This window comes from Callionymus lyra, chromosome 10, assembly GCF_982586985.1.
Source record: "Callionymus lyra chromosome 10, fCalLyr1.hap1.1, whole genome shotgun sequence".
Lineage (NCBI taxonomy): Eukaryota > Metazoa > Chordata > Actinopteri > Syngnathiformes > Callionymidae > Callionymus > Callionymus lyra.
In genome coordinates, this window is record NC_141827.1 from 8179039 (window position 1) to 8206703 (window position 27665).

The 27665-nt window shown below is 38.0% G+C and overlaps 1 protein-coding gene across 2 annotated transcripts in view; it reads right to left on the minus strand.

The window, feature by feature from the left end:
- Positions 1–260: 260 nt before the first annotated feature.
- sema3fa (sema domain, immunoglobulin domain (Ig), short basic domain, secreted, (semaphorin) 3Fa) overlaps positions 261–27665 on the minus strand; it is an 82142-nt gene continuing 54737 nt past the window's right edge. Inside the window, exons 9-19 of one of the 2 annotated variants that reach the window (XM_087800143.1) lie at positions 27120–27259; positions 25371–25485; positions 16576–16645; positions 15010–15154; positions 14720–14942; positions 13673–13761; positions 12957–12998; positions 12726–12883; positions 11220–11287; positions 2527–2660; positions 261–1276 (exon numbers count right to left, since the gene is read on the minus strand). In XM_087800143.1, coding sequence (XP_087656269.1) covers positions 848–1276; positions 2527–2660; positions 11220–11287; positions 12726–12883; positions 12957–12998; positions 13673–13761; positions 14720–14942; positions 15010–15154; positions 16576–16645; positions 25371–25485; positions 27120–27259 — 1613 coding nt within the window. In that variant the 3' untranslated portion in view covers positions 261–847. Of the gene's footprint in view, positions 1277–2526; positions 2661–11219; positions 11303–12725; positions 12884–12956; positions 12999–13672; positions 13762–14719; positions 14943–15009; positions 15155–16575; positions 16646–25370; positions 25486–27119; positions 27260–27665 lie in introns of both variants that reach the window. The other variant, XM_087800142.1, reaches the window with a different exon arrangement.

Below are 27665 nucleotides of genomic sequence, written 5' to 3' on the forward strand. Positions count from 1 at the left end.
TCAGTAGGTGGCGCCATCAGTTTAAAAATGATGTTTTATTAGAACAGTTGTTTTAAACAAAAAGGAAATTAATGCAGAGTCGCCATCTAGTGGACTCTGAACATAATGACACTGTTTGAAGCTTCATCAATACATCACTAGTTTTTAAGGGTCTCAACATTTTCGGGCCCCCCTGTACAGAACTAAACACATTTCTTTTGAGAATAAATCAACGAATATTTGAAGCTACGACGGAATTTTTCAAAAAGGAGACTCGAGAGTTATTTTCACTTTTGTGTTATTAAAGGATAATTTCCCCCCCTCGACCAAAGAGCCTCACAAAAGATCACATTTGTTAAAGATACAACATTGAAATGTGAAAATCCACATGTGAACAGAAAAAAAAATAAACCGACACTCGAACGATGCGAAGGATTTTTGGAAGAATGAACCGAAACATCGAGTCCGTCTCCGTCCGTCTGAGGGCGTCGTCCTCGTCAACGTCCCTCCAGTATCTCGCAGTAGAAAAACACGAAAAACAGTAGAAAGTTCTACCGAAGCCTTTTTTTTTTAGGAAGATTTTAAAATCTCCATGGTTACTGCCAGCAGTCATGTGATCCCTCGTGGTCCGACCCGACTTCTCTTATAAACATTGAACATATTCAGAACACGTGTGTAACACTAACATTATAATAACAACAATATCTGCACAGATATTCACAAAAACATGGTTTCTAGATAAGAAGAAATACTTTTTACAAACTACAATAAATATTGTGTGGGTTTTTTTTTTTTTTTTAAAAGTCACAAAGAAGTTGCTCCGGGTTTCAGTTCCTGGACGGGCCCAGATGGAGGGTGGACCAGGTCCTCATGTCTGGGCCGTCGTGGTCTCCTCGTCGTGATGCCGACGGTTCCGCGGCTTCTTCTGCTCCTTCAGCTCCTTCAGGGTCTTGGCTTTGGCGTCTCCGGCGCCGGCGTCGCCGAGCTGCCAGTAGTCCTGGCAGTACTGGTTGATCAGGCCCATCTCCGGCTGGCTCAGGATGGTCAGCAGGTCCTTGTACTGGCCGGCGCTGGGGGTCCAGGCGCTGGACTGGAGCGGGGCGAGCGCCGGAGCTCCGGTCTCCACCAGGACGTTGTTGACGGTGCGGCTGGACAGGACCACCAGCTGCAGCTTGACCAGGGTGTGCTTGAAGTTCTTCTCCGTGGACGTGCACTGGTAGATGCCGCCGTCGGACGCCTGCAGCGAGCGAACCAGGAGCCCGTTCTCCGTCTTCAGGATCCGTCCCTCGGACCGGATCTGTGTCCAGAACCACGGATGTTATCCAGGCTTTTCTCAAGAACTCACTTGTTTATTTTATTATATTTACAACTTTAATCTCTTAAATAAATGTATTTTCATACAACTTTAGTCTTTGAATACATTTATTTTAATGTGACTTTAATCGCTTCACATATGTATTTTTATACGACTTGAATCTTTATTACAATTTTTTTTTATATCACGTTAATCACGGAATTTATATATTTTTATATGACTTTGACCTCATTAAAAAATGTGTTTTTTTCAAAAGTTAATCTCGTAATAAATGTATTTTCATACAATTTTAGTATTTTAATACATTTATTTTAATGTGACTTTAATCTCTTCACATATATATTTTTATACAACTTTAATCTTTTTTACAAATGTATTTTTACAAATTTAATCTTATAACAAATATATTTTTATACATCCCTTTTATCTCCCAATAAATATATTTGTATATTACTTTACTTTCCTAATAAATATATTTTTATATTACTTCAGTCTCCTAATAAATATATTTTTATACAAATTTAATCTCATAATAAATACATTTTTTTACATCACTTTTATCTCCTTATAAATATATATTTTTATGTTACTTTACTTTCCTAGTAAATTTATATTTTTATATAACTTCAATCTCCTAATAAATATATTTTTTATACAAATTTAATCTCATAATTAATATATTTTTATACAACTTTGAACTCCTAATGAATATATTTTTGTAAAAACCTTTAATCTCCTAATAAATATAGTTTTATACAAATTTAATCTCATAATACATTTATTTTTTAAATGACTTTAATCTCATAATAAATCTACTTTAGTACGACTTTAACCTGTTATTGAATGTAAGTAAGTAAGTAAGTAAGTAATATTTATTTATATAGCGCTTTTCGAGACCAGGGTCACAAAGCGTTTAAACAATCAAAACAATACTCAAAAAAGTACATACTTTAAAGATCAAGATAATGCTGTATTTACAAAATGTCATCTTTTAATAAAATGCAACTTAAATCTGGCGATAAATTGAAAATATAAAACTTTTATCTCGTAACAAAATGTATGAATGAAATTAATCTTGTAATAAAATCAAAATTACAACATCTACAGAGTTACTGTCAAAAACAAATCATTTAGACTTATATGCAGTTTTTACCATGAGAGTCAATTTTATGAAACAAAATAATTCAATCCTTATTTTGAGTAAAGAGTGAAATGAACTAAAGAAGTCTAACCTCCTTCCGTCGGTCGCTGTTCTCCTTCTGCAGATGCCACTTGAGCGACACGTGAGGCGACCTGGCCTGACACTCCAGGAAGGTAGTGCTTCCTTCCACGCCGTACTGGACGGCCTCCAGTGTGTTCTTGTTCGCTGCGACATCAACACAACATTTAGTGTCTTGTTCGCTGCGACATCAACACAACATTTAGTCTCTTGTTCGCTGCGACATCAACACAACATTTAGTCTCTTGTTCGCTGCAACATCAACACAACATTTAGTCTCTTGTTCGCTGCAACATCAACACAACATTTAGTCTCTTGTTCGCTGCGACATCAACACAACATTTAGTCTCTTGTTCGCTGCGACATCAACACAACATTTAGTCTCTTGTTCGCTGCGACATCAACACAACATTTAGTCTCTTGTTCGCTGCGACATCAACACAACATTTAGTCTCTTGTTCGCTGCGACATCAACACAACATTTAGTCTCTTGTTCGCTGCGACATCAACACAACATTTAGTCTCTTGTTCGCTGCGACATCAACACAACATTCAGTCTCTTGTTCGCTGCGACATCAACACAACATTCAGTCTCTTGTTCGCTGCGACATCAACACAACATTTAGTCTCTTGTTCGCTGCGACATCAACACAACATTTAGTCTCTTGTTCGCTGCGACATCAACACAACATTTAGTCTCTTGTTCGCTGCGACATCAACACAACATTTAGTCTCTTGTTCGCTGCGACATCAACACAACATTAAGTCTCTTGTTCGCTGCGACATCAACAGAACATTCAGTCTCTTGTTCGCTGCGACATCAACACAACATTTAGTCTCTTGTTCGCTGCGACATCAACACAACATTCAGTCTCTTGTTCGCTGCGACATCAACACAACATTTAGTCTCTTGTTCGCTGCGACATCAACACAACATTTAGTCTCTTGTTCGCTGCGACATCAACACAACATTTAGTCTCTTGTTCGCTGCGACATCAACACAACATTCAGTCTCTTGTTCGCTGCGACATCAACACAACATTTAGTCTCTTGTTCGCTGCGACATCAACACAACATTCAGTCTCTTGTTCGCTGCGACATCAACACAACATTCAGTCTCTTGTTCGCTGCGACATCAACACAACATTCAGTCTCTTGTTCGCTGCGACATCAACACAACATTCAATCTCTTGTTCGCTGCGACATCAACACAACATTCAGTCTCTTGTTCGCTGCGACATCAACACAACATTCAGTCTCTTGTTCGCTGCGACATCAACACAACATTTAGTCTCTTGTTCGCTGCGACATCAACACAACATTTAGTCTCTTGTTCGCTGCGACATCAACACAACATTCAGTCTCTTGTTCGCTGCGACATCAACACAACATTTAGTCTCTTGTTCGCTGCGACATCAACACAACATTTAGTCTCTTGTTCGCTGCGACATCAACACAACATTTAGTCTCTTGTTCGCTGCGACATCAACACAACATTCAGTCTCTTGTTCGCTGCGACATCAACACAACATTCAGTCTCTTGTTCGCTGCGACATCAACACAACATTCAGTCTCTTGTTCGCTGCGACATCAACACAACATTCAGTCTCTTGTTCGCTGCGACATCAACACAACATTCAGTCTCTTGTTCGCTGCGACATCAACACAACATTTAGTCTCTTGTTCGCTGCGACATCAACACAACATTTAGTCTCTTGTTCGCTGCGACATCAACACAACATTCAGTCTCTTGTTCGCTGCGACATCAACACAACATTTAGTCTCTTGTTCGCTGCGACATCAACACAACATTTAGTCTCTTGTTCGCTGCGACATCAACACAACATTCAGTCTCTTGTTCGCTGCGACATCAACACAACATTTAGTCTCTTGTTCGCTGCGACATCAACACAACATTCAGTCTCTTGTTCGCTGCGACATCAACACAACATTCAGTCTCTTGTTCGCTGCGACATCAACACAACATTCAGTCTCTTGTTCGCTGCGACATCAACACAACATTCAGTCTCTTGTTCGCTGCGACATCAACACAACATTCAGTCTCTTGTTCGCTGCGACATCAACACAACATTCAGTCTCTTGTTCGCTGCGACATCAACACAACATTTAGTCTCTTGTTCGCTGCGACATCAACACAACATTTAGTCTCTTGTTCGCTGCGACATCAACACAACATTTAGTCTCTTGTTCGCTGCGACATCAACACAACATTTAGTCTCTTGTTCGCTGCGACATCAACACAACATTTAGTCTCTTGTTCGCTGCGACATCAACACAACATTAAGTCTCTTGTTCGCTGCGACATCAACAGAACATTCAGTCTCTTGTTCGCTGCGACATCAACACAACATTTAGTCTCTTGTTCGCTGCGACATCAACACAACATTCAGTCTCTTGTTCGCTGCGACATCAACACAACATTTAGTCTCTTGTTCGCTGCGACATCAACACAACATTTAGTCTCTTGTTCGCTGCGACATCAACACAACATTTAGTCTCTTGTTCGCTGCGACATCAACACAACATTCAGTCTCTTGTTCGCTGCGACATCAACACAACATTTAGTCTCTTGTTCGCTGCGACATCAACACAACATTCAGTCTCTTGTTCGCTGCGACATCAACACAACATTCAGTCTCTTGTTCGCTGCGACATCAACACAACATTCAGTCTCTTGTTCGCTGCGACATCAACACAACATTCAGTCTCTTGTTCGCTGCGACATCAACACAACATTCAGTCTCTTGTTCGCTGCGACATCAACACAACATTCAGTCTCTTGTTCGCTGCGACATCAACACAACATTTAGTCTCTTGTTCGCTGCGACATCAACACAACATTCAGTCTCTTGTTCGCTGCGACATCAACACAACATTTAGTCTCTTGTTCGCTGCGACATCAACACAACATTTAGTCTCTTGTTCGCTGCGACATCAACACAACATTTAGTCTCTTGTTCGCTGCGACATCAACACAACATTTAGTCTCTTGTTCGCTGCGACATCAACACAACATTCAGTCTCTTGTTCGCTGCGACATCAACACAACATTCAGTCTCTTGTTCGCTGCGACATCAACACAACATTCAGTCTCTTGTTCGCTGCGACATCAACACAACATTCAGTCTCTTGTTCGCTGCGACATCAACACAACATTTAGTCTCTTGTTCGCTGCGACATCAACACAACATTTAGTCTCTTGTTCGCTGCGACATCAACACAACATTCAGCCTCTTGTTCGCTGCGACATCAACACAACATTTAGTCTCTTGTTCGCTGCGACATCAACACAACATTTAGTCTCTTGTTCGCTGCGACATCAACACAACATTTAGTCTCTTGTTCGCTGCGACATCAACACAACATTTAGTCTCTTGTTCGCTGCGACATCAACACAACATTCAGTCTCTTGTTCGCTGCGACATCAACACAACATTTAGTCTCTTGTTCGCTGCGACATCAACACAACATTTAGTCTCTTGTTCGCTGCGACATCAACACAACATTTAGTCTCTTGTTCGCTGCGACATCAACACAACATTTAGTCTCTTGTTCGCTGCGACATCAACACAACATTTAGTCTCTTGTTCGCTGCGACATCAACACAACATTTAGTCTCTTGTTCGCTGCGACATCAACACAACATTTAGTCTCTTGTTCGCTGCGACATCAACACAACATTCAGTCTCTTGTTCGCTGCGACATCAACACAACATTTAGTCTCTTGTTCGCTGCGACATCAACACAACATTTAGTCTCTTGTTCGCTGCGACATCAACACAACATTTAGTCTCTTGTTCGCTGCGACATCAACACAACATTTAGTCTCTTGTTCGCTGCGACATCAACACAACAGTTAGTCTCTTGTTCGCTGCGACATCAACACAACATTTAGTCTCTTGTTCGCTGCGACATCAACACAACATTTAGTCTCTGGTTCGCTGCGACATCAACACAACATTTAGTCTCTTGTTCGCTGCGACATCAACACAACATTTAGTCTCTTGTTCGCTGCGACATCAACACAACATTTAGTCTCTTGTTCGCTTCCACATCAACACAACATTTAGTCTCTTGTTCGCTGCGACATCAACACAACATTTAGTCTCTTGTTCGCTGCGACATCAACACAACATTTAGTCTCTTGTTCGCTGCGACATCAACACAACATTTAGTCTCTTGTTCGCTGCGACATCAACACAACATTTAGTCTCTTGTTCGCTGCGACATCAACACAACATTCAGTCTCTTGTTCGCTGCGACATCAACACAACATTTAGTCTCTTGTTCGCTGCGACATCAACACAACATTTAGTCTCTTGTTCGCTGCGACATCAACACAACATTTAGTCTCTTGTTCGCTGCGACATCAACACAACATTCAGTCTCTTGTTCGCTGCGACATCAACACAACATTTAGTCTCTTGTTCGCTGCGACATCAACACAACATTTAGTCTCTTGTTCGCTGCGACATCAACACAACATTTAGTCTCTTGTTCGCTGCGACATCAACACAACATTTAGTCTCTTGTTCGCTGCGACATCAACACAACATTTAGTCTCTTGTTCGCTGTGACATCAACACAACATTGTCTCTTGTTCGCTGCGACATCAACACAACATTTAGTCTCTTGTTCGCTGCGACATCAACACAACATTTAGTCTCTTGTTCGCTACGACATCAACACAACAGTTAGTCTCTTGTTCGCTGCGACATCAACACAACATTTAGTCTCTTGTTCGCTACGACATCAACACAACATTTAGTCTCTTGTTCGCTGCGACATCAACACAACATTTAGTCTCTGGTTCGCTGCGACATCAACACAACATTTAGTCTCTTGTTCGCTGCGACATCAACACAACATTTAGTCTCTTGTTCGCTGCGACATCAACACAACATTTAGTCTCTTGTTCGCTTCCACATCAACACAACATTTAGTCTCTTGTTCGCTGCGACATCAACACAACATTTAGTCTCTTGTTCGCTGCGACATCAACACAACATTTAGTCTCTTGTTCGCTGCGACATCAACACAACATTTAGTCTCTTGTTCGCTGCGACATCAACACAACATTTAGTCTCTTGTTCGCTGGGACATCAACACAACATTTAGTCTCTTGTTCGCTGCGACATCAACACAACATTTAGTCTCTTGTTCGCTGCGACATCAACACAACATTTAGTCTCTTGTTCGCTGCGACATCAACACAACATTTAGTCTCTTGTTCGCTGCGACATCAACACAACATTTAGTCTCTTGTTCGCTGCGACATCAACACAACATTCAGTCTCTTGTTCGCTGCGACATCAACACAACATTTAGTCTCTTGTTCGCTGCGACATCAACACAACATTTAGTCTCTTGTTCGCTGGGACATCAACACAACATTTAGTCTCTTGTTCGCTGCGACATCAACACAACATTTAGTCTCTTGTTCGCTGCGACATCAACACAACATTTAGTCTCTTGTTCGCTGCGACATCAACACAACATTTAGTCTCTTGTTCGCTGCGACATCAACACAACATTTAGTCTCTTGTTCGCTGCGACATCAACACAACAGTTAGTCTCTTGTTCGCTGCGACATCAACACAACATTTAGTCTCTTGTTCGCTGCGACATCAACACAACATTTAGTCTCTTGTTCGCTGCGACATCAACACAACATTTAGTCTCTTGTTCGCTGCGACATCAACACAACATTTAGTCTCTGGTTCGCTGCGACATCAACACAACATTTAGTCTCTTGTTCGCTGCGACATCAACACAACATTTAGTCTCTGGTTCGCTGCGACATCAACACAACATTTAGTCTCTTGTTCGCTGCGACATCAACACAACATTTAGTCTCTTGTTCGCTGCGACATCAACACAACATTTAGTCTCTTGTTCGCTGCGACATCAACACAACATTCAGTCTCTTGTTCGCTGCGACATCAACACAACATTTAGTCTCTTGTTCGCTGCGACATCAACACAACATTTAGTCTCTTGTTCGCTGCGACATCAACACAACATTTAGTCTCTTGTTCGCTGTGACATCAACACAACATTTAGTCTCTTGTTCGCTGCGACATCAACACAACATTTAGTCTCTTGTTCGCTGCGACATCAACACAACATTTAGTGTCTTGTTCGCTTCGACATCAACACAACATTTAGTCTCTTGTTCGCTGCGACATCAACACAACATTTAGTCTCTTGTTTGCTGCGACATCAACACAACATTTAGTCTCTTGTTCGCTGCGACATCAACACAACATTCAGTCTCTTGTTCGCTGCGACATCAACACAACATTTAGTCTCTTGTTCGCTGCGACATCAACACAACATTCAGTCTCTTATTCGCTGCGACATCAACACAACATTTAGTCTCTTATTCGCTGCGACATCAACACAACATTCAGTCTCTTGTTCGCTGCGACATCAACACAACATTTAGTCTCTTGTTCGCTGCGACATCAACACAACATTTAGTCTCTTGTTCGCTGCGACATCAACACAACATTTAGTCTCTTGTTCGCTGCGACATCAACACAACATTTAGTCTCTTGTTCGCTGCGACATCAACACAACATTTAGTCTCTTGTTCGCTGCGACATCAACACAACATTTAGTCTCTTGTTCGCTGTGACATCAACACGACATTTAGTCTCTTGTTCGCTGCGACATCAACACAACATTTAGTCTCTTGTTCGCTGCGACATCAACACAACATTCAGTCTCTTGTTCGCTGTGACATCAACACAACATTTAGTCTCTTGTTCGCTGTGACATCAACACGACATTTAGTCTCTTGTTCGCTGCGACATCAACACAACATTTAGTCTCTTGTTCGCTGCGACATCAACACAACATTCAGTCTCTTGTTCGCTGCGACATCAACACAACATTTAGTCTCTTGTTCGCTGCGACATCAACACAACATTTAGTCTCTTGTTCGCTGCGACATCAACACAACATTTAGTCTCTTGTTCGCTGCGACATCAACACAACATTCAGTCTCTTATTCGCTGCGACATCAACACAACATTTAGTCTCTTATTCGCTGCGACATCAACACAACATTTAGTCTCTTATTCGCTGCGACATCAACACAACATTTAGTCTCTTATTCGCTGCGACATCAACACAACATTTAGTCTCTTGTTCGCTGCGACATCAACACAACATTTAGTCTCTTGTTCGCTGCGACATCAACACAACATTTAGTCTCTTGTTCGCTGCGACATCAACACAACATTTAGTCTCTTGTTCGCTGCGACATCAACACAACATTTAGTCTCTTATTCGCTGCGACATCAACACAACATTTAGTCTCTCGTTCGCTGCGACATCAACACAACATTTAGTCTTTTATTCGCTGCGACATCAACACAACATTTAGTCTCTTGTTCGCTGCGACATCAACACAACATTTAGTCTCTTGTTCGCTGCGACATCAACACAACATTTAGTCTCTTGTTCGCTGCGACATCAACACAACATTTAGTCTCTTGTTCGCTGCGACATCAACACAACATTTAGTCTCTTGTTCGCTGCGACATCAACACAACATTTAGTCTTTTATTCGCTGCGACATCAACACAACATTTAGTCTCTTATTCGCTGCGACATCAACACAACATTTAGTCTCTTGTTCGCTGCGACATCAACACAACATTTAGTCTCTTGTTCGCTGCGACATCAACACAACATTTAGTCTCTTGTTCGCTGCGACAACAACACAACATTCAGTCTCTTGTTCGCTGCGACATCAACACAACATTTAGTCTCTTGTTCGCTGCGACATCAACACAACATTTAGTCTCTTGTTCGCTGCGACATCAACACAACATTTAGTCTCTTGTTCGCTGCGACATCAACACAACATTTAGTCTCTTGTTCGCTGCGACATCAACACAACATTTAGTCTCTTGTTCGCTGCGACATCAACACAACATTTAGTCTCTTGTTCGCTGCGACATCAACACAACATTTAGTCTCTTGTTCGCTGCGACATCAACACAACATTTAGTCTCTTATTCGCTGCGACATCAACACAACATTTAGTCTCTCGTTCGCTGCGACATCAACACAACATTTAGTCTTTTATTCGCTGCGACATCAACACAACATTTAGTCTCTTGTTCGCTGCGACATCAACACAACATTTAGTCTCTTGTTCGCTGCGACATCAACACAACATTTAGTCTCTTGTTCGCTGCGACATCAACACAACATTTAGTCTCTTGTTCGCTGCGACATCAACACAACATTTAGTCTCTTGTTCGCTGCGACATCAACACAACATTTAGTCTTTTATTCGCTGCGACATCAACACAACATTTAGTCTCTTATTCGCTGCGACATCAACACAACATTTAGTCTCTTGTTCGCTGCGACATCAACACAACATTTAGTCTCTTGTTCGCTGCGACATCAACACAACATTTAGTCTCTTGTTCGCTGCGACAACAACACAACATTCAGTCTCTTGTTCGCTGCGACATCAACACAACATTTAGTCTCTTGTTCGCTGCGACATCAACACAACATTTAGTCTCTTGTTCGCTGCGACATCAACACAACATTTAGTCTCTTGTTCGCTGCGACATCAACACAACATTTAGTCTCTTGTTCGCTGCGACATCAACACAACATTCAGTCAAGGGTCAAAGGTCACGGAGCTCCACCCACCATTAGAGTTGTATCCGCGACATTGACGGATCGGGTTTCCATACTTGACATCCTGCCGGCGGCTTCGTCTAGAAGGGTCGGATCAACAGCCGGAAACAAAGAGCTTAATTAATATAACGAGAGTCACAGGAGGGAATATATATAATAATATATATAAATATATATATATATATAATATGAAGCTTCATGAAGCGTCGCCGTGAAAGTGTATCAGTGACAATGTTTGTTGTGTTTTAAAGTATTACATTATACATTTTAAATAATTGATACATAAAAGATAAAATGTATTGTTTTGACTTAATCATTGAATTTATTAGTGTGTACATTGTAATGTTATTTTATATTAATTTAATTAAATTAAATTAGAATTTTCAAAAAAATACTTTTTGTACACATAAAAATATATTTTCAATTCTAAATGTAATATTTTTGTCATTTGTAGTCGTTTAAATTCAATATAAAAAGGTTGTTATAATTGAGCCTTCAGACTTTATCAAAAGAGAACTGAATAGAAAAGTCACGTGATCATCTATACGTCGCATGATTGGCTGAAAAGTTCGATCGAGTATCTCTGTGCTCGTTTGGTTTAGTCTGGTGACCTTTTTATATTGAATTGAAAAGGCTACACATTAAAAAATACTACATTTAGAAAATAAATTTCGCTATTATTGGAATTAGAATATAAAACTATGTGTACAATTCCATTTTTAAATATTTAAAACTAAAAAAAGATAATTAAATTAATCAAACCGATTTGACCTTTAAATAAAGATATGATTTTCTTCAATTATACAAAAAAATGATTTAATGCCTAAACGAGAAACATTTTATTTAAAAAAGTTGAAACATTTGGAATGTTAAATTCAATTATTTAATTATTTAGAAAATATTAAACGCCCCAAAAAACCCAACACTTATCAATAAAAAATTCAAAGATTCAACATTTGACTTGAATCATTCAATAAATAAATTGCTGCCTTAAATTATTTTAAAAAATCCAAAAAAAACAACACTTTTGAATAAAAAATAAATAAATCAAAGTTTCAACATTTCAAATGTTACGTTAAATTATTCAATTAATAAATTACTGTATTTAATTATTAAAAAGGCCCCAAAATAAAGCCAAAATAATAAATCAAAATTTCAATATTTTAAATGTTAAATTATTCAATAAATAAAGTATTCTCTTTGATTATTAAAAAAGATTGGAGAAAAACAACACTTTCAAATATTAAAAAAGAAGAACATTTTACACATTTGAAATGTTAAATTAAATCACTCAATAAAAAAATGAATCTCTTAAATTATTATTTTTTTAAGGCCCACAAAAATAACTTTTGAATAAAAAATAAATAAACGTCAAAGTTTCAACATTTGAAATGTTAAATTCAATCATAAAATATCCTGATGATCTTCTACTTCTATACGTTTCTTAATCGAGATCCACCTCAAACTAACAGCGCCCCCTGCTGGGCTCTAAAGCTCCGTCAGCTTCCTGGTGCTCACCTCTTCTGCGAGGCCGAGTATCTGGAGCAGGAGTTCCCGTCCCAGGCGCAGTACGGGTCTCTGGCCAGACAGCAGTCCGCGCACACCTCGCCGTACACGTCACAGCGATGGAGCGCCAGGTGAGTCACGCCCAGCACCGACCCCACGTAGAGTTGTTGCTGCGGAGACACTTCCTGGTTAGTTTTTCACAATAAAAGTCGTTAAACGATGTGCGGACGTGGACTGACTCACCCGCTTGGAGGAGATCTTCATGGTGGTTATGGATGTGGGCACCTGTGGAGACTCGACTTTAGTACATTTAAAATCAATAAAACACACATTTTAAAGTTTCTGTCTTTGTTCTGATTGTTTTTTGTTGCAGTTCTGCTCTTATCCTGTAGGTGGAACCCGTGTTGGTAGTTGTGTTTCTTTATTCATTAAAATAATCAATATATTTATATACATTTATATATATATAAATATATTTTTAATTTTTTTAAGTTGCTTGAATGAATATAAAATATTCTCAATTAAAAATAATGTTTAAACATTTTTAAAAAGTTTCTTTATTTAAGTATAAATAATGTTTTCAATCAATCTATCAAGTTGCTTTGATAAAAACTACTTAAAAAGTTTTTAAATTTAGTAAAAAAAAAAAAAGAATATTCATTTGTTATTGATTGAAGCAAATGTTTAAGAAAAGTGCTTTTTTTTCATTAAAACAGATTTTTTTTAAATTGAAAATATTTTTTCTTTGATTGAAGACTGAACACTTTATTCAAACAGCTCCTAATATTAATATTATTTTAAAATAAATGCTGTTTTTTTCTTAATTCAAAATGTATTCAACAGATTTGTCACAAACATTCATTTAACACTAAAAAAGATTTATTAATATATTTTTATTTTTCTTTAACGTTTTACTGTCTTATGGTTTAAATATGTTACGATGTCAGAGTCAAACTGACCTTAAAAACCTCGACTTCCTCCAGAACCAGCTCCTCCGTCTGAAGGTCGTCTCGCGGCAAAACGATCACTTTCTGAACCGTTCCACGATCTGAGCCGGAGAAACACACACAATATTAATTTTTACTTATATTTCACCTTGTTTTTTAAAACAAAAATACAAAAACACTTTTATACACTTAAAAAATGAATCCGATTAAAGTTTAATTAGACACGATATCATGTATGTTCACCTCCTTCTCCCAGCACTAATGTTTAATCTCTATATCATTATTCACAGTTATTACAGATTTATTATTTATTCTGAAACAAAAATAATGTTTTCTGTCACTTTATGATATAAAGATGGGCAAAAATATAGCAAAACCGTAATTATATAGATTTATTTATTAATATATTTAACGAGTCAATAAATATTTTGTACAAAAAAAAAAGATTTTAAGAGCAATTCTTAACATTTTTAAAGTTGTTAATTTATTTAGAAGCTGGGAAAAGAAAGTTTTAAAAAAGATCATTATTTACAGATATTATTAAATAATATTTATAATTTTCTGGGGAACTTAATAATAAATAAAATAATAATAATTATCATCATAATTATACAATTATAATAAAACAATCAAAATCATAATAATAATAATAGAATAATAAGAATAGAATAATTGTCTTGAATAATATAAAAAAATATATAAAATCAACACTTTTAAATAGAGAAAAAAAAATCTAAGTTTTAACATTTAAAATGTTAAATTAAATAATTTAATAAAGATATTATTGTCTTCAAATATTTTTAAAAATCAATTGCCCCCAAAAAACAACACTAAAAATCAAAACTTTAACTTAAACTTAAAAAAATCAAAGTTTCAATTAAAAAAATTAAATCCAAAATAAAACCAAAATTTATTATTCAAATAAATAACAACAACAATCATCATCATCTTAAAATCTTGTGTAATAGGATGTTGTAAAAACGATATTTTGAATAATTAGTCAACATCTTCAAACTCGTTAAACTCGTCATCAACACACACCTGGTCGTCCAAACCCACCTGTCCCGAGGAACAGAACCTCGTAGCTTCCGTCCGCAGCCGTGACCTGATCCACGGCGATGGTGGTGAACTCGTAGTCCACGTTGGTTCTGACCACCAGGGGGTGCTTGTGCACCGGGTACACGGCGTTGTACATGGTGGGATGGTTCCTCATGAAGTTGATCACCTCGTCAGGGTAGTCTTTGGTGGACTTCATGTTGGGGGTGAAGGTTCCTCCAGGACACTAGTGACGCGACACACACCGTGAAAATATAAAATAAATTAAAAAAAGTATTTCTTGAGTCACTCACGGTGCCTGGTCTCGGGTACGGGATCTTCCCGGTGTAAGCGACCCACTGGTAGTTGGGCCCCTCTTTGTGGGCGAAGGGCCCGTTGAAGACCATCCGGATGTCGGCCATGGAGTAGACGCAGACGGCGGAACCTTTGAACACGGATCTGGAGGAAGAGAAAGAAGTGAACACTTCCTTCCTTCACACGTTCAGACCAGAGGAGTCGAGCTGGACCGGGGCCACACGGGGCCACACGGGGCCACACGGGGCCACACGGGGCCACACGGGGCCACACGGGGCCACACGGGGCCACACGGGGCCACACGGGGCCACACGGGGCCACACGGGGCCTTTGACTAAATTTGATATGGACTTTATTAAACAAAAAAAAAGTTTTAAAATGTATTTACAAATAAAACATTTTAAACTTTTAATATCTTATTATTGTAAGGCTTTAATTTCATTTTTTATATATTTTTTTAAGTATTCCATAAGAATATTTAATTTAATTTAAATGTTTTTTTAAGCATTCATTTCTATTTTTGGAATCATTTAATTAGTTACTTTATATATCAAAATGTTGATTTTTTTTAATATAATAATTTTATTATTGAAATTAAAAGGCTATTAATTCAAATAATATTGAATTTAGAAATTTCATTTTTAAGTTTTGGAATTTAAATATAAAACTAAGTGTAAAAAAACAAAAAAAATATCTCTATAATCAATTGTTAAAATAAATGATCGACCGTTCAATCTAAAAAATATTGAATTAAATAAATAAATAATTATTTAATTTTTGGAATTCAAACATCAGACTATCCCTAGAAAAATCATTAATTTTGACGATATATAATTTTCCTTTTGTCAATATATATATTTTTAAACTACAACTTTGCAATAAAAAAATGATTAGAGATCATTAAAATGCTTAATAAACAACAACATAAATAATTAAAAAATAAATGTATATATATAATAGCGATGTGTTGATGAAGCTTCATGAAACAGTGTCATTATGTTCACTAGAGTCCACTAGATGGCGTCTCTGCACTATTTTACTTTGTTTTGAACAACTGTTCTAATAAAACATAATTTTTAAACTGATGGCGCCACCTACTGACCTCTGAAAAACATGACACTGTTTCATGAAGCTTCACCAGCACATCACTAATAAAAAATATAATATTTTTTTTGTTCATTTATTGATTCATATTTCAATGTATAAACAAAAAAACATTATTATTTTTTTTTACATCAAAGCTTCATAAGACTTAATAATAGCCTCACTGCATGCGTCTCAGCTTCTTTTTTTTTCATTTTTCTCTTTTATGTATTAGTTTTTTTCAATGCTCTTTTTGTTTCGTCTTTCTTTCTTGATTGTTTATCCTTCATTTAGCTTCAGGCCCCTCACGAGTCATCATGTGGCCCCTGAGCTTGATCTTCACAACAGAATAGTTGCTTAAACACTTTTGTTTTGATCCTTCACTTGTTCTTGAGTCTAACGTCGTGAGCTTTGTTTTGGTTGGTTTCAGTCGAGCCGAGAGCAAATGAATGACTTCTATAAGTTCAGAAGTACAGACTCACCCAGAGACGGAGAAGACGCCGTAGATGACAGGATTCCTGGTGTCCTGGGTCGGCTGGATGTAGACGTCGCCTGGAGACCAGTGGTTTGAAAGATCAGCAAAGAACTGAATGAACGTTGTTTCTACTCCACAGACGCAGCCATTAAATGACAGAAAAACATGAACTGAAGATTCAATGTTGCTGATGCCATGTGGATCCTCAAATCCTTTGAAGGATTCTTCACTCTTTGTGCTGCTTTCTTCTATAGATACTGTTTTTTTTAACTCATAAAAAAGAACGAAATATTACAAATGAAATAAATAAATAAATAAAGTTATTAAAAAAATCAGAATCCCTAGAAGATCAAAGGAAAATGACAATATTTTGTAATATTTTTGCTACTTTTTTAAATTGATTTACAATTAACATGCAAATATTCACAGCATTTGTTCATCTTTTTGTTGCAATTTAACCTCCAGCCGCTAGATGGCCGCAGTCATTATGTCCTCTATGGCTTAACTAGCAATGAAATCCCGGCGATGACTGAGGACAAGAGGATACTGTCGACTCCAGCAGCTTTTAAAGCTGAAGTTTGAACATATTTTGGTTTGAAAACAAATGTTATGACTTCGTCAAGAGTCATGTGGTCTGTAAATTCTGCAACACCAGAGTCAAGTACTGGACAATACTAAACATATACTTGCTACTACTGTATCACGATATATCATATCGTTGACCCTGTATCGTATTTAAAGTTGTGTTCTTGGTTGGAAAGTGAGTTCATAAGATTGTGAATCTGATTTGTATTCTGGTTAAATAACACAATTCTGACACACAAGATTTAAGGATGAACACAATCAACTAGTGATGTGTTGGTGAAGCTTCATGAAACAGTGTCATTATCTTCAGAGTCCACTAGATGGCATCTCTGCACTATTTTCCTTTGTTTTGAACAATTGTTCTAATGAAACATCATTTCTAAACTGATGGCGCCACCTACTGACCTCTGAACAACATGATATGTTTCATGAAGCTTCACCAGCACATCAGTAGTTACGACTTCGTCAAGAATCTTTTGGTCCGTAAACACCAGAGCCAAGTACTCCAAGCAATACTACAAATACTTCAGTATCAAGATACATTGTATCGTATTTTAAAGTTGTGTTCTTGGCTTAAAAGTCAGTTTGTAAGATTTGTATTCCAGATAAATAAAACTTTATTGACACAACCAATAGTTACAAATGAACGCAATCAACTATTTAAAGACGCTGAGAAAATACTCCCGAGGTTTGTGGAGAGATTCGCTCCGACTCCAGTCGGGAATTCAAAGTGGTCTCGAGCTGCAGCTCCAGAGAGACGAGGATCTTCTGCTGAAACATGACTTTAATAGGAGCCACATGGACTCCGTCACTCGGGGGGGTGGGGGGGGTACGACCCTGAACTTCCTCGTGTCTCGTCCAAATAAGAACCAGAAACACCCGTGAACGACACATCGTCCCCACGACTCCGAAGATTCACCCACAAAACTAACGAGACGCTTCAATTAATGGAGATCATTCTGGTCTTGTGTCGAGTCCGAGCTTTGATCCGACCATCTTATCAATCTCTCCGTGAAGACGACAGGTAATGGCTGCTCGCTTAAGAAAAAAAAAATGACGTCTGGCAAACAAAGAAGACGCCAGTTTGATGGACGCTCTGGCAACAAAGGGAGAAATAAATCAGCGCAGAAGTGGAGCGAGTTGCGTCATCCAGACTTCTTCAGACGGGGAACGAGAAGAGGTTTTTGGAAGCGGAACGTCGACACATTGAGAGGCAAATAAAAAGGGGAGAAGAAAAAAATAACCGCAATTTTTTTTCTTCTAGATGCTCAAATGTAGATGAAAGTGAAGGTTTGTGGTTCGACGAGGCTGGCGTCAAATCAGAGCTTAAGAAAGAACACGATCGGTCCAGAAGATATATCAATTTAAGTGAAAGTAAATGAACTTTTTATCATAGTTATGTTCTGTCAGTATCGTTTTCGGGCTTAATTCTGTCACAGACTTACGTTCTGCCAGTATTATTTTGTGGCTAAATTCTCTGCCAGACATGTTTTTTATTATTATCAAAGTTCTATTATAAATAACATTTCAATAAAGTGGGTTAACATGCAAATGTTCACAGCGTTTCTTCATCTTTTTGTTGCAAATAAACCTGTTGCCACTAGATGGCAGCAGTCGTTATGTCGTCTACGTCTTAAGTCACAATGAAATCCCGGCGATGACTGAGTACGAGAGGATACAGTGACTCCAGTAGCTTTTAAAGCTGATGTTTTGACATATTTTGGTTTAAAAACTAATGAAAGCAGTTACGACTTCGTCAAGAGTCATGTGGTCTGTAAATTCTGCAACACCAGAGTCAAGTACTGGACAATACTACACATAAATATACTTGTTGCTACAGTATCACGATATATCGTACCGTTGACCCTGTATCATGATACGTATCGTATAAGTTGTGTTCTAGGTTTGAAAGTGAGTTCATAAGATTGTACATTTTAAATACAAGTTTGTTTTTGAGAAAAACTTAAAAACCTTAATTTTACGTAATTTCATTATCGTTTATTTTAAAAACGTTTCAAACTATGTAACGACAAGAAAGACTATTTAATCCAAGTATCAGTGATCATTCTTTAAAAGACAAGCTTAAGTTATTATCATTGTTTGTTTATTAAATAAAATATTCAAGGAATTGTATCTATTTGTGTTCAGTAAATCAACTGCTCATATTACTTTAATTCATTTTTAAGAATATTTTAGACAATAACAGACTCCAGGAGAATCCTTTAAATATAGTTTTATTTTTACATTTTTCTCAGTTTGATATTTACAGAGCAGAGAATACTGAACTTTCATTTATATATATATATACTGTATATAGATACCTTTGATGCGTTTGATGTTTATGTATTAATTTGTTTATTTATTATTATTATTTATTAAATATATCAGTATTTTTAACACGTAAAAATGTTAATTTATCTTTTTTTGCATTAGTTTGTGTCATGAGAGCCTAATTAAAAATATATATTTTTGTTATCCCTCCAACAGGCACCAAAAGAGCGAAAGAACAATTTAATTGGAATCAAACAAACTTAAATAATTCTCACCTCCATAAGGGATTAACTTAAAAGTGTTTGCTGTAGTTCACGTTCTATTCATACTTTTAACCACAGTAAGGAAGAAGTATTTTCCTCACACGTTCTTGTGGAAGACGTTCTGTGTCATGTTTCTGACCAAACACGGCACTTTCCACTCGCATCTGAATCTACTCCAAATATTCCCCCCCGGGTCCTCCTCAGCCACTCCGATGCTGCTGCTCCGGGACCGGGAGGCGTGTCCGAGACGGTCGGTGTGTGGTTGTGGGTTCCCACTGTGGGATCTCCCTCCGCCACTCTGGACCAGCGGTGACCTCATCTTGAGTGCTCTTGAGCAGCGCAGCCACCAGCGCTGTGATGCTGACGGCAGTGGAAAGTACCGTGACTCGTGTTCCTCCTCACGCCTGCTGGTCAATGAGGAACAATCTTCTCCGCACAAAAACGGGTCAAGGTGACCCAAAGGTTCTGAAAAAAACGCGTTTGAGATATTCCTTGTGTTATCTCTGGGTCAAGGTGACCCGAAGGCCTGAAAACAAATGCGTTTGAGATATTCCTTGTGTTGTCTCTGGGTCAAGGTGACCTGATGGCCAGAAAACAAATGTGTTTGTGGTATCCCTTGTGTTGTCTCTGGGTCAAGATGACCCGAAGGCCCGATAACAAATGTATTTGAGGTTTTCCTTGTGTTGTCTCTGGGTCAAGGTGACCCGAAGGCCCCAAAACAAATGTGTTTGAGGTATTCCTTGTGTTTTCTCTGGTTCAAGTTGACCTGATGGCCAGAAAACAAATGTGTTTGTGGTATCCCTTGTGTTGTCTCTGGGTCAAGGTGACCCAAAGGCCTGATAACAAATGTATTTGAGGTTTTCCTTGTGTTGTCTCTGGGTCAAGGTGACCCGAAGACCCCAGAACAAATGTGTTTAAAGTATCTCTTGTGTTGTCTCTGGGTCAAGGTGACCTGATGGCCAGAAAACAAATGTGTTTGTGGTATCCCTTGTGTTGTCTCTGGGTCAAGATGACCCGAAGGCCCGATAACAAATGTATTTGAGGTTTTCCTTGTTTTGTCTCTGGGTCAAGGTGACCCGAAGGCCTGAAAACAAATGCGTTTGAGATATTCCTTGTGTTGTCTCTGGGTCAAGGTGACCTGATGGCCAGAAAACAAATGTGTTTGTGGTATCCCTTGTGTTGTCTCTGGGTCAAGATGACCCGAAGGCCCGAAAACAAATGCATTTGAGGTATTCCTTATGTTGTCTCTGGGTCAAGGTGACCCGAAGGTCCCAAAACAAATGTGTTTGAGGTATCCCTTGTGTTATCTCACGGTCAAGGTGACCCGAAGGCCGGAAAACAAATGTGTTTGTGGTATCCCTTGTGTTATTTCAATTTTTCTGGATGTATTTAAAAAAATAATTCTTTTTTTCAACCTTCTTTGTCTGGTTTTATGTTATGTTTAAGACGAAATACTAAGTTTCGAATCCAGCAACTAGAAATTAAAAAATGGCGCCTCTGAGGAGTCGTACTTTGACAGGAACTAAAACATTTTATCCTGGTTTTCACAGATTAAAGTATTTTTTACGATTAAAAAAAGAACAATATCAGATAAAAACACTTCAAAATGTCTGTGTTTTCCACTGAAGTTAAATCGAACAATATAACTTATTAAACTGAACATTACCTATATTATTCATTTTTAGAGGTAAAAAAAAAATTCTGAGACAATAAAAGATGTTCATTCCACCAGTGATCAGAGTTCAAGGATACTACAAATCCCCTCGTAATCCTGTCATGAGAATCACAGGCAGGCCCGGGATGATCCCTGAGAGGGGGTCGGGAGTCGGGGAGTCGGGGAGTCGGGGGGGTCGGACCGATCCCAGCTGCTCATTATTTTGATTCGTCTCCTCGTGTGTCGACGCCGGCGCTTTGAGATAAAACACTTTATCGAAGAGGCTTCTTTGCTGATGAAGGTCTGATTGACGAGTCAAAGTCTGCTTCGTTTTGACGGCAGATTATCTGATGAGAACTCATGTGTTCGGGATAATCCTATCTGAGGTTACATCGAACTCTTTAAATAGATGATCACTCGGGTTCAATCATTCGTGGACAGCTAGCGTGACTCCAGGGTACGTCAACTCCTGGTGGTGCGTTCAGGGAACGCTGGAATGATTGCGTCTGGCTTCGGTCGTCCAACAATATACAGTCCATTAAGAGGAGCGTGTCGTCCCCTCGGTAACCATGGTGACGCGTACACACATCAGTCTTCACGTCAGAACCTGCCTGACAAACGGCTAACGTGGCGGATCAGAGTAATTTAAGGACGCCAAGGCCGCCTTGGGGGTCAGATGGAAGACCCCGACCCACGTGATGACCTGGGTGGTCGCACACTTTCTTTACCCTGCGGCGACCCTCAGCTGTCGCTCACTGGTCAATAATTAGCAACGAGTGATCCATCAACAGGACAGTTCTCAGCTGTGGAAGTTTTACTTTTAATTTGAGACACTTTTTGTAACAGTTGGACTTGGACTGAGTTTGTTCAAGATTGACATTGAGGATCAGCCCGGCTTTAGTGTGGCCCCGGGACCACATGCAGACAATTTCCTGTTTAAATTTACCGCTTTTTAGATGAAAGAAATTAATAAAATTTGAATTAAAGTATTAAGAAAACAAATTTATCTTAAGACACTTTACAGTTTAGACCACACACAAAAAAACGGGTCCCGGCCAATCACAACGAGCGACAGTGGCGAGGAACAACTTCCTTTTAACAGGCAGAAACCTGGAGCAGAACCAGTCAAATGTATGAGTTATATCTATAAATATTAAGTACAACCTCTTTTTTTTACGGGTGTATGATGTCAAGAATCTGTCAATATGTAAGTAAGTAAGTAAGTAAGTAAGTAATTTTTATTTGTATAGCGCTTTTCTACAACGATACAGGGTCAACGATACGATATATTGCGATATATTTTGATACTGTACTAACAAGGAAATATATGTAGTATTGTCAAGTACTTGAATTTACAAAACCACATGACAAAGTCGTAACTGCTTTCATTTGTTTTGAAACCAAAATATGTCCAAAAATCAGCTTTAAAATCTGTTGGAGTCAACTGTATCCTCTCGTCCTCAGTCATCACCAGGATCTCATTGTGACTTAAGCTGTAGAGGACGTAACGACTGCCGCCATCTAGCGGCCTGGAAGTTTAATGGCAACAAAAAGATTAACAAACGCTGTGAATATTTGCATGTTAATTGTTAAATTTTAACAAATGTAATTGTTTTATTTTAAACACACTTTATTGAAATATTATCTATAATAGATCTTTGATGATAACAAAATATGTCTGGCAGAGAATTTAGCCACAAAAAATACTGGCAGAACTGTATCCTCTTGTCCTCAGTCATCCTCAGTATGACAGGGTTTTATGGTTTCCTTTAGCCGCAGAGGACGTAATGACTGGTGCCATCTAGCGACAATAAATAAATCAAAATAATAATAATAATAATAATGAAAAAAATATATATTTCCCTTACTTTCTTTTTTTTTTCTTTTCCATCTGTCTTTTAGCTTGACGGCCCCTTACAATAGTCACAGTATGTCATGTGGTCCCTTAGGAAAGTCTTGCTTTAGTTCAGTTACAACAAAAGAAAGTAAGTTCCTTTTTTTCGTCTATTGTACTTGAATGACAGCAAAGAAACCCCCAGCGTCCACATTATAGCAACAGAAAAAAGTGGTCTTTCATTACCAGGAACATTTTGGGATCAAACCGTCGGCCGGTGCACACGTTGCAAACCACCAAGAGTTGGGATTATTACCCACCCACTCAGATGTCACCGCCATCCAAATAAAGCTCTCTGGGATTCCACAGGACCAAAGTTCCCCAGAGTCTGGTACAAACAACAGTAGCTTTCGCTAAACAAAAAACATCCTGTTGCCGAACCAGCGACTCCACCGCACAGAACCCCTGTCGCCATTTTGTTTATCCCCGGCTCCGTTTGTTTACTACTTTCATGTCGTTCCGTGCTGTTATGTGGCGCTACCTTTCATTCCCGGCGTGGGCGTTAAATGAACCACGTTTTCACTTTGTGTGAAACTACATTTTCACCGTTTCTCCCTTTTTTTTCCTGGAGTTCGTGGGCGACGACATGTCGTCCGACTTGATGAATATTTGATGAGAAAAACACATGTCGGAGCCTCTTTAAAGAATCACGATAAATCACAAAAAAGGTAGAAAAAACGACAACAATTAAAAGTGTAAGTCAAACATAATGTGAAAATCATCTGTGGCTGAACAAAAGTCGACAAACAAGTCTCCAAAAGTGGAGAAGGAAGGTGTACCTTTGGTTTTACTTTGAATTTTCAAATTGGAAAAGAGAAAAACTATCATTTTCTGTTAAAATAAAGCCATAAAATTGCTTTTCTCTGAAAGATTTGTGTATTTCCTGTTAAACATTTAGAATCTAAAATGCCAAAACTATGTGATTTTCTTCACATTTGCATGATAACTTAGATTTTTTTGCGTTTTGGACGAACATACATTGGATTCTTTATTTACATCTGTTTTATTGCTGCATTTTAATGTAAAAAGTGTCTTTTTTTGTTTTATTTTAATAAAAGAAAACGCGTATCGAAAAAACAAAGTCAGTTTTTGTGTTTTTCAGATTTGTTTTTTAAGATTCAAGTTTAACAAAGTTTATCCTAAATATACATGGACCGTAGAACCAAGATATTACACTAAACTGTAATGATTGAAAATGATTTGGAATAAAACATTTTTAAACTTATTTATCTGGTGTAGTAGGATTGTCGAGTAAGAACTTCCTTAGGCAGAAACCTGGAGTAGAACCAGTTTTTTGGTTGTGATTTTCTTTTCCACAACTAGTCAAATTCATATTTAGAGTGTACGAGTTATATCTATAAATATAAAGTACATTGAATAAATCAATATAGAACACTTTTATTTTAGGGGTGTATAATGTCAAGAATCTGTCGATATGTATAACGATACAGGTTCAACGATACAATATATTGCGATATATTTTGATATTGTAATTACAAGGAAATATTTGTAGTATTGTCGAGTACTTGAATTTACAGACCACATGACTCTTGACGAAGACGTAACTGCTTTCATTTGTCTTGAAACCAAAATATGTTTAAACATCAGCTTTAAAAGCTGCTGGAGTCACTGTATCCTCTTGTCCTCAGTCAACACCAGGATCTCATTGTGACTTAAGCTGTAGAGGATGTAACGACTGCCGCCATCTAGCGGCTGGAAGTTTAATTGCAACAAAAAGATTAACAAACGCTGTGAATATTTGCAAAAAAATTAATTCTGGATTTTCTTTTAAACTCGGCGTAGCATCCAGATCGCTACCTAAACTTCCAACACTGACATCACTGCGTCTCACACCCCCTCAGTGAACGCATCTTCGACTTGGCAGCCTTTTACCTTGATGCACATGCTACATATCATCGAACATCTTTAGTTTTAAGAGTTTTTTTTATAAATCGTACTTATTGCCAAGAAGCTTTTAAAGCGGTTTAACTCTTCATGCAGGTGAATCTGCTGTGATTTACTGCAGCTGGGAGGCCAGGAGGAAATGATCCCCAGCTGGTGGGATTTCGAGGGGATCCTCCCGACATCCAGAGACAGGAAGATAGACAAAGAAAAGCCTCATGAATCAAACTCACGGAGTTCGTCGAAGTGCGTCTCGATGCCGTCGGCTCCGGCCACGGAGCAGATGAGGCGAGCCTTCAGGAAGGTGCTCCACTTGTTGACCAGGCAGCAGTGACCGCCGTCGTCGTTCTGAGGCACAGAGACAACAACGTGAGTCCAGCTAGAGTCACATGCTATGCTATGCTATGCTATGCTATGCTATGCTATGCAATGCAATGCTATGCAATGCTATGCTATGCTATGCTATGCTATGCTATGCTATGCTATGCTATCTTATTCATTCCATTCTATGATGTAGCCACACCACAACAAATCATTTTTTACAATACTGGAAAAATAACTTCTTCTAATTCTAATAAACACCAATAATTAAATAACATTTATTTAAAATTAAAATTCTTATGATCAATTTAAGAAGGTTGACGATGATAAAACTGCTGAAAAAAGGTTTATGCTCCTTCAAGTACAAACAATACTGCACATTTGGAAAATGATGCTTCTGGTTTAAATATGCGCTGTTGCCAAATATCACATGGAATGTTTTTTTGACTTTCTGTTCAGTTTAAAAACTCTTAGTCATTTTATAATATATTAAAACACTGTCTCCGATCCGTTGATTTAAAGTGGATGTACAGTAGAGTCTGACTGGAAAAAACCCGGTCCCCGAAACAGAACTTGTTCCTCACTGGACTAAAACTGTAGTTTTTGGAAAGTTCCCGTCAACTCATTACCGTCTTATGTCCTAAGGGGCCCCTTTAGATAATAGGGAACAGTTGTGTGGGGCCAAACTATTGGATATGAAGAAGCATTTGTATGTAAATAAATCAATTAAAAATAATAATGAATCCTCTGAATAAGTATATAAAAAGCCCGACAGAGAATAACATTTGATAATGGATTGTATTCGTATCATTTTGACTATTTTTAAGATTAAATCAAGATTAAAGAGTATTGATTACATGATTAAGATTATTGTTATAAGTAAATGATACCTTCTCCAATTAAATGAGTCAATATCTGGGTAACAGTACAGACTATTATAATTATTGTGTTTTTATAGTTTGTTTTTTCTAATGCTAATGCGTTTTTTTGGCATTAAATCTGACACTTCAGTATCCAGAAAACAACAACTACACGAAGAATGAAATAGTTTTTATTGATCTGTGCCAAAAAAATGTGTCGCAGTATTGGTTGCTAGTATTGTCTCATATGATTCCAGAAGAAAATACCACTTATTCATCGAAGAACAAAGAAAAATGTTTTGAAAAAACGTCTTGAATATCCCAAATTTTTGTGGAGGTACCGAATTAAGAACAACAAAATGTATACATTTGTGTACTTATTGTACTGAACTCAGTTGTGTTGTGTATTTTATGTATTCATATTTTGGGTGGCTTGTCAGACGGGAATTTCTGAATGTTTTGTCATAATAAAAAACTCTGTTGTTTAAATTATATATTTTTTTTAAATTGCAGGGCAACACATTTTCATGAAAAAAGTTAATTCATGACGAGAAAAAAATCTACTTTTATAATTTAATTAACACATAAAACATGAAGGAAACTGAAGGAAAAGTTGGAAACTTAAGTAAAAAAATTCAAAAATGCATTGAGTTCAAAATTTCAAATAATGATGATTTGTAACTTTTAAAAATATACATTTTCAAACTCACTTCCTTTTCATAAAAACCGCTCCAGTACTAGAGTCAGCTGTTGAAGCCGCTAAGTCACATGGATGACATCACAGCCAGAACCATCACTCACCAGGCAGATCCGTCCGATCCTGGACTGGGTCATGGGACTCTGGCCCATCTCAGAGGCTTTCTCGCGGAAGAAGAAGTAAAGCTTGTCATCGTTCTTCTCGGCGCTGTCTGGGATGAGGTGGGCGTGGATGAATGTTGGATCTGGAGGACGAGGAAGACGTTAAGAAGGTCCCGGAAACATACTTTTGCTTTCAAGAAGACTTTGAAGACTAGGTTGATCGTTGTTCTCAGATGCTGATCTCGGTACAGAATTATTTACGACCCAAACAAAGGTCCATGATGATCAGGGTTACAGAGATTTTCTCAGTCTGGACCGTCTACACCGAGGGTCTCACACTCAACCGGCCCGGGGGCCACACAGGGTCAAGACTGGGTCACAGACTGGGGCAGTTTTTTCTATGACCAAATTGATTTGAATGTCCTTGTTTAATGTTTGTTGATGTTGTTTCAACGTGAATTCAAGCATTTTTTGTTATTTTATTTCAAAAGAAGAGGCTTTTACAAACACACTTATTGCCCCTCAAAAAGATGTATATAAAATACAGTA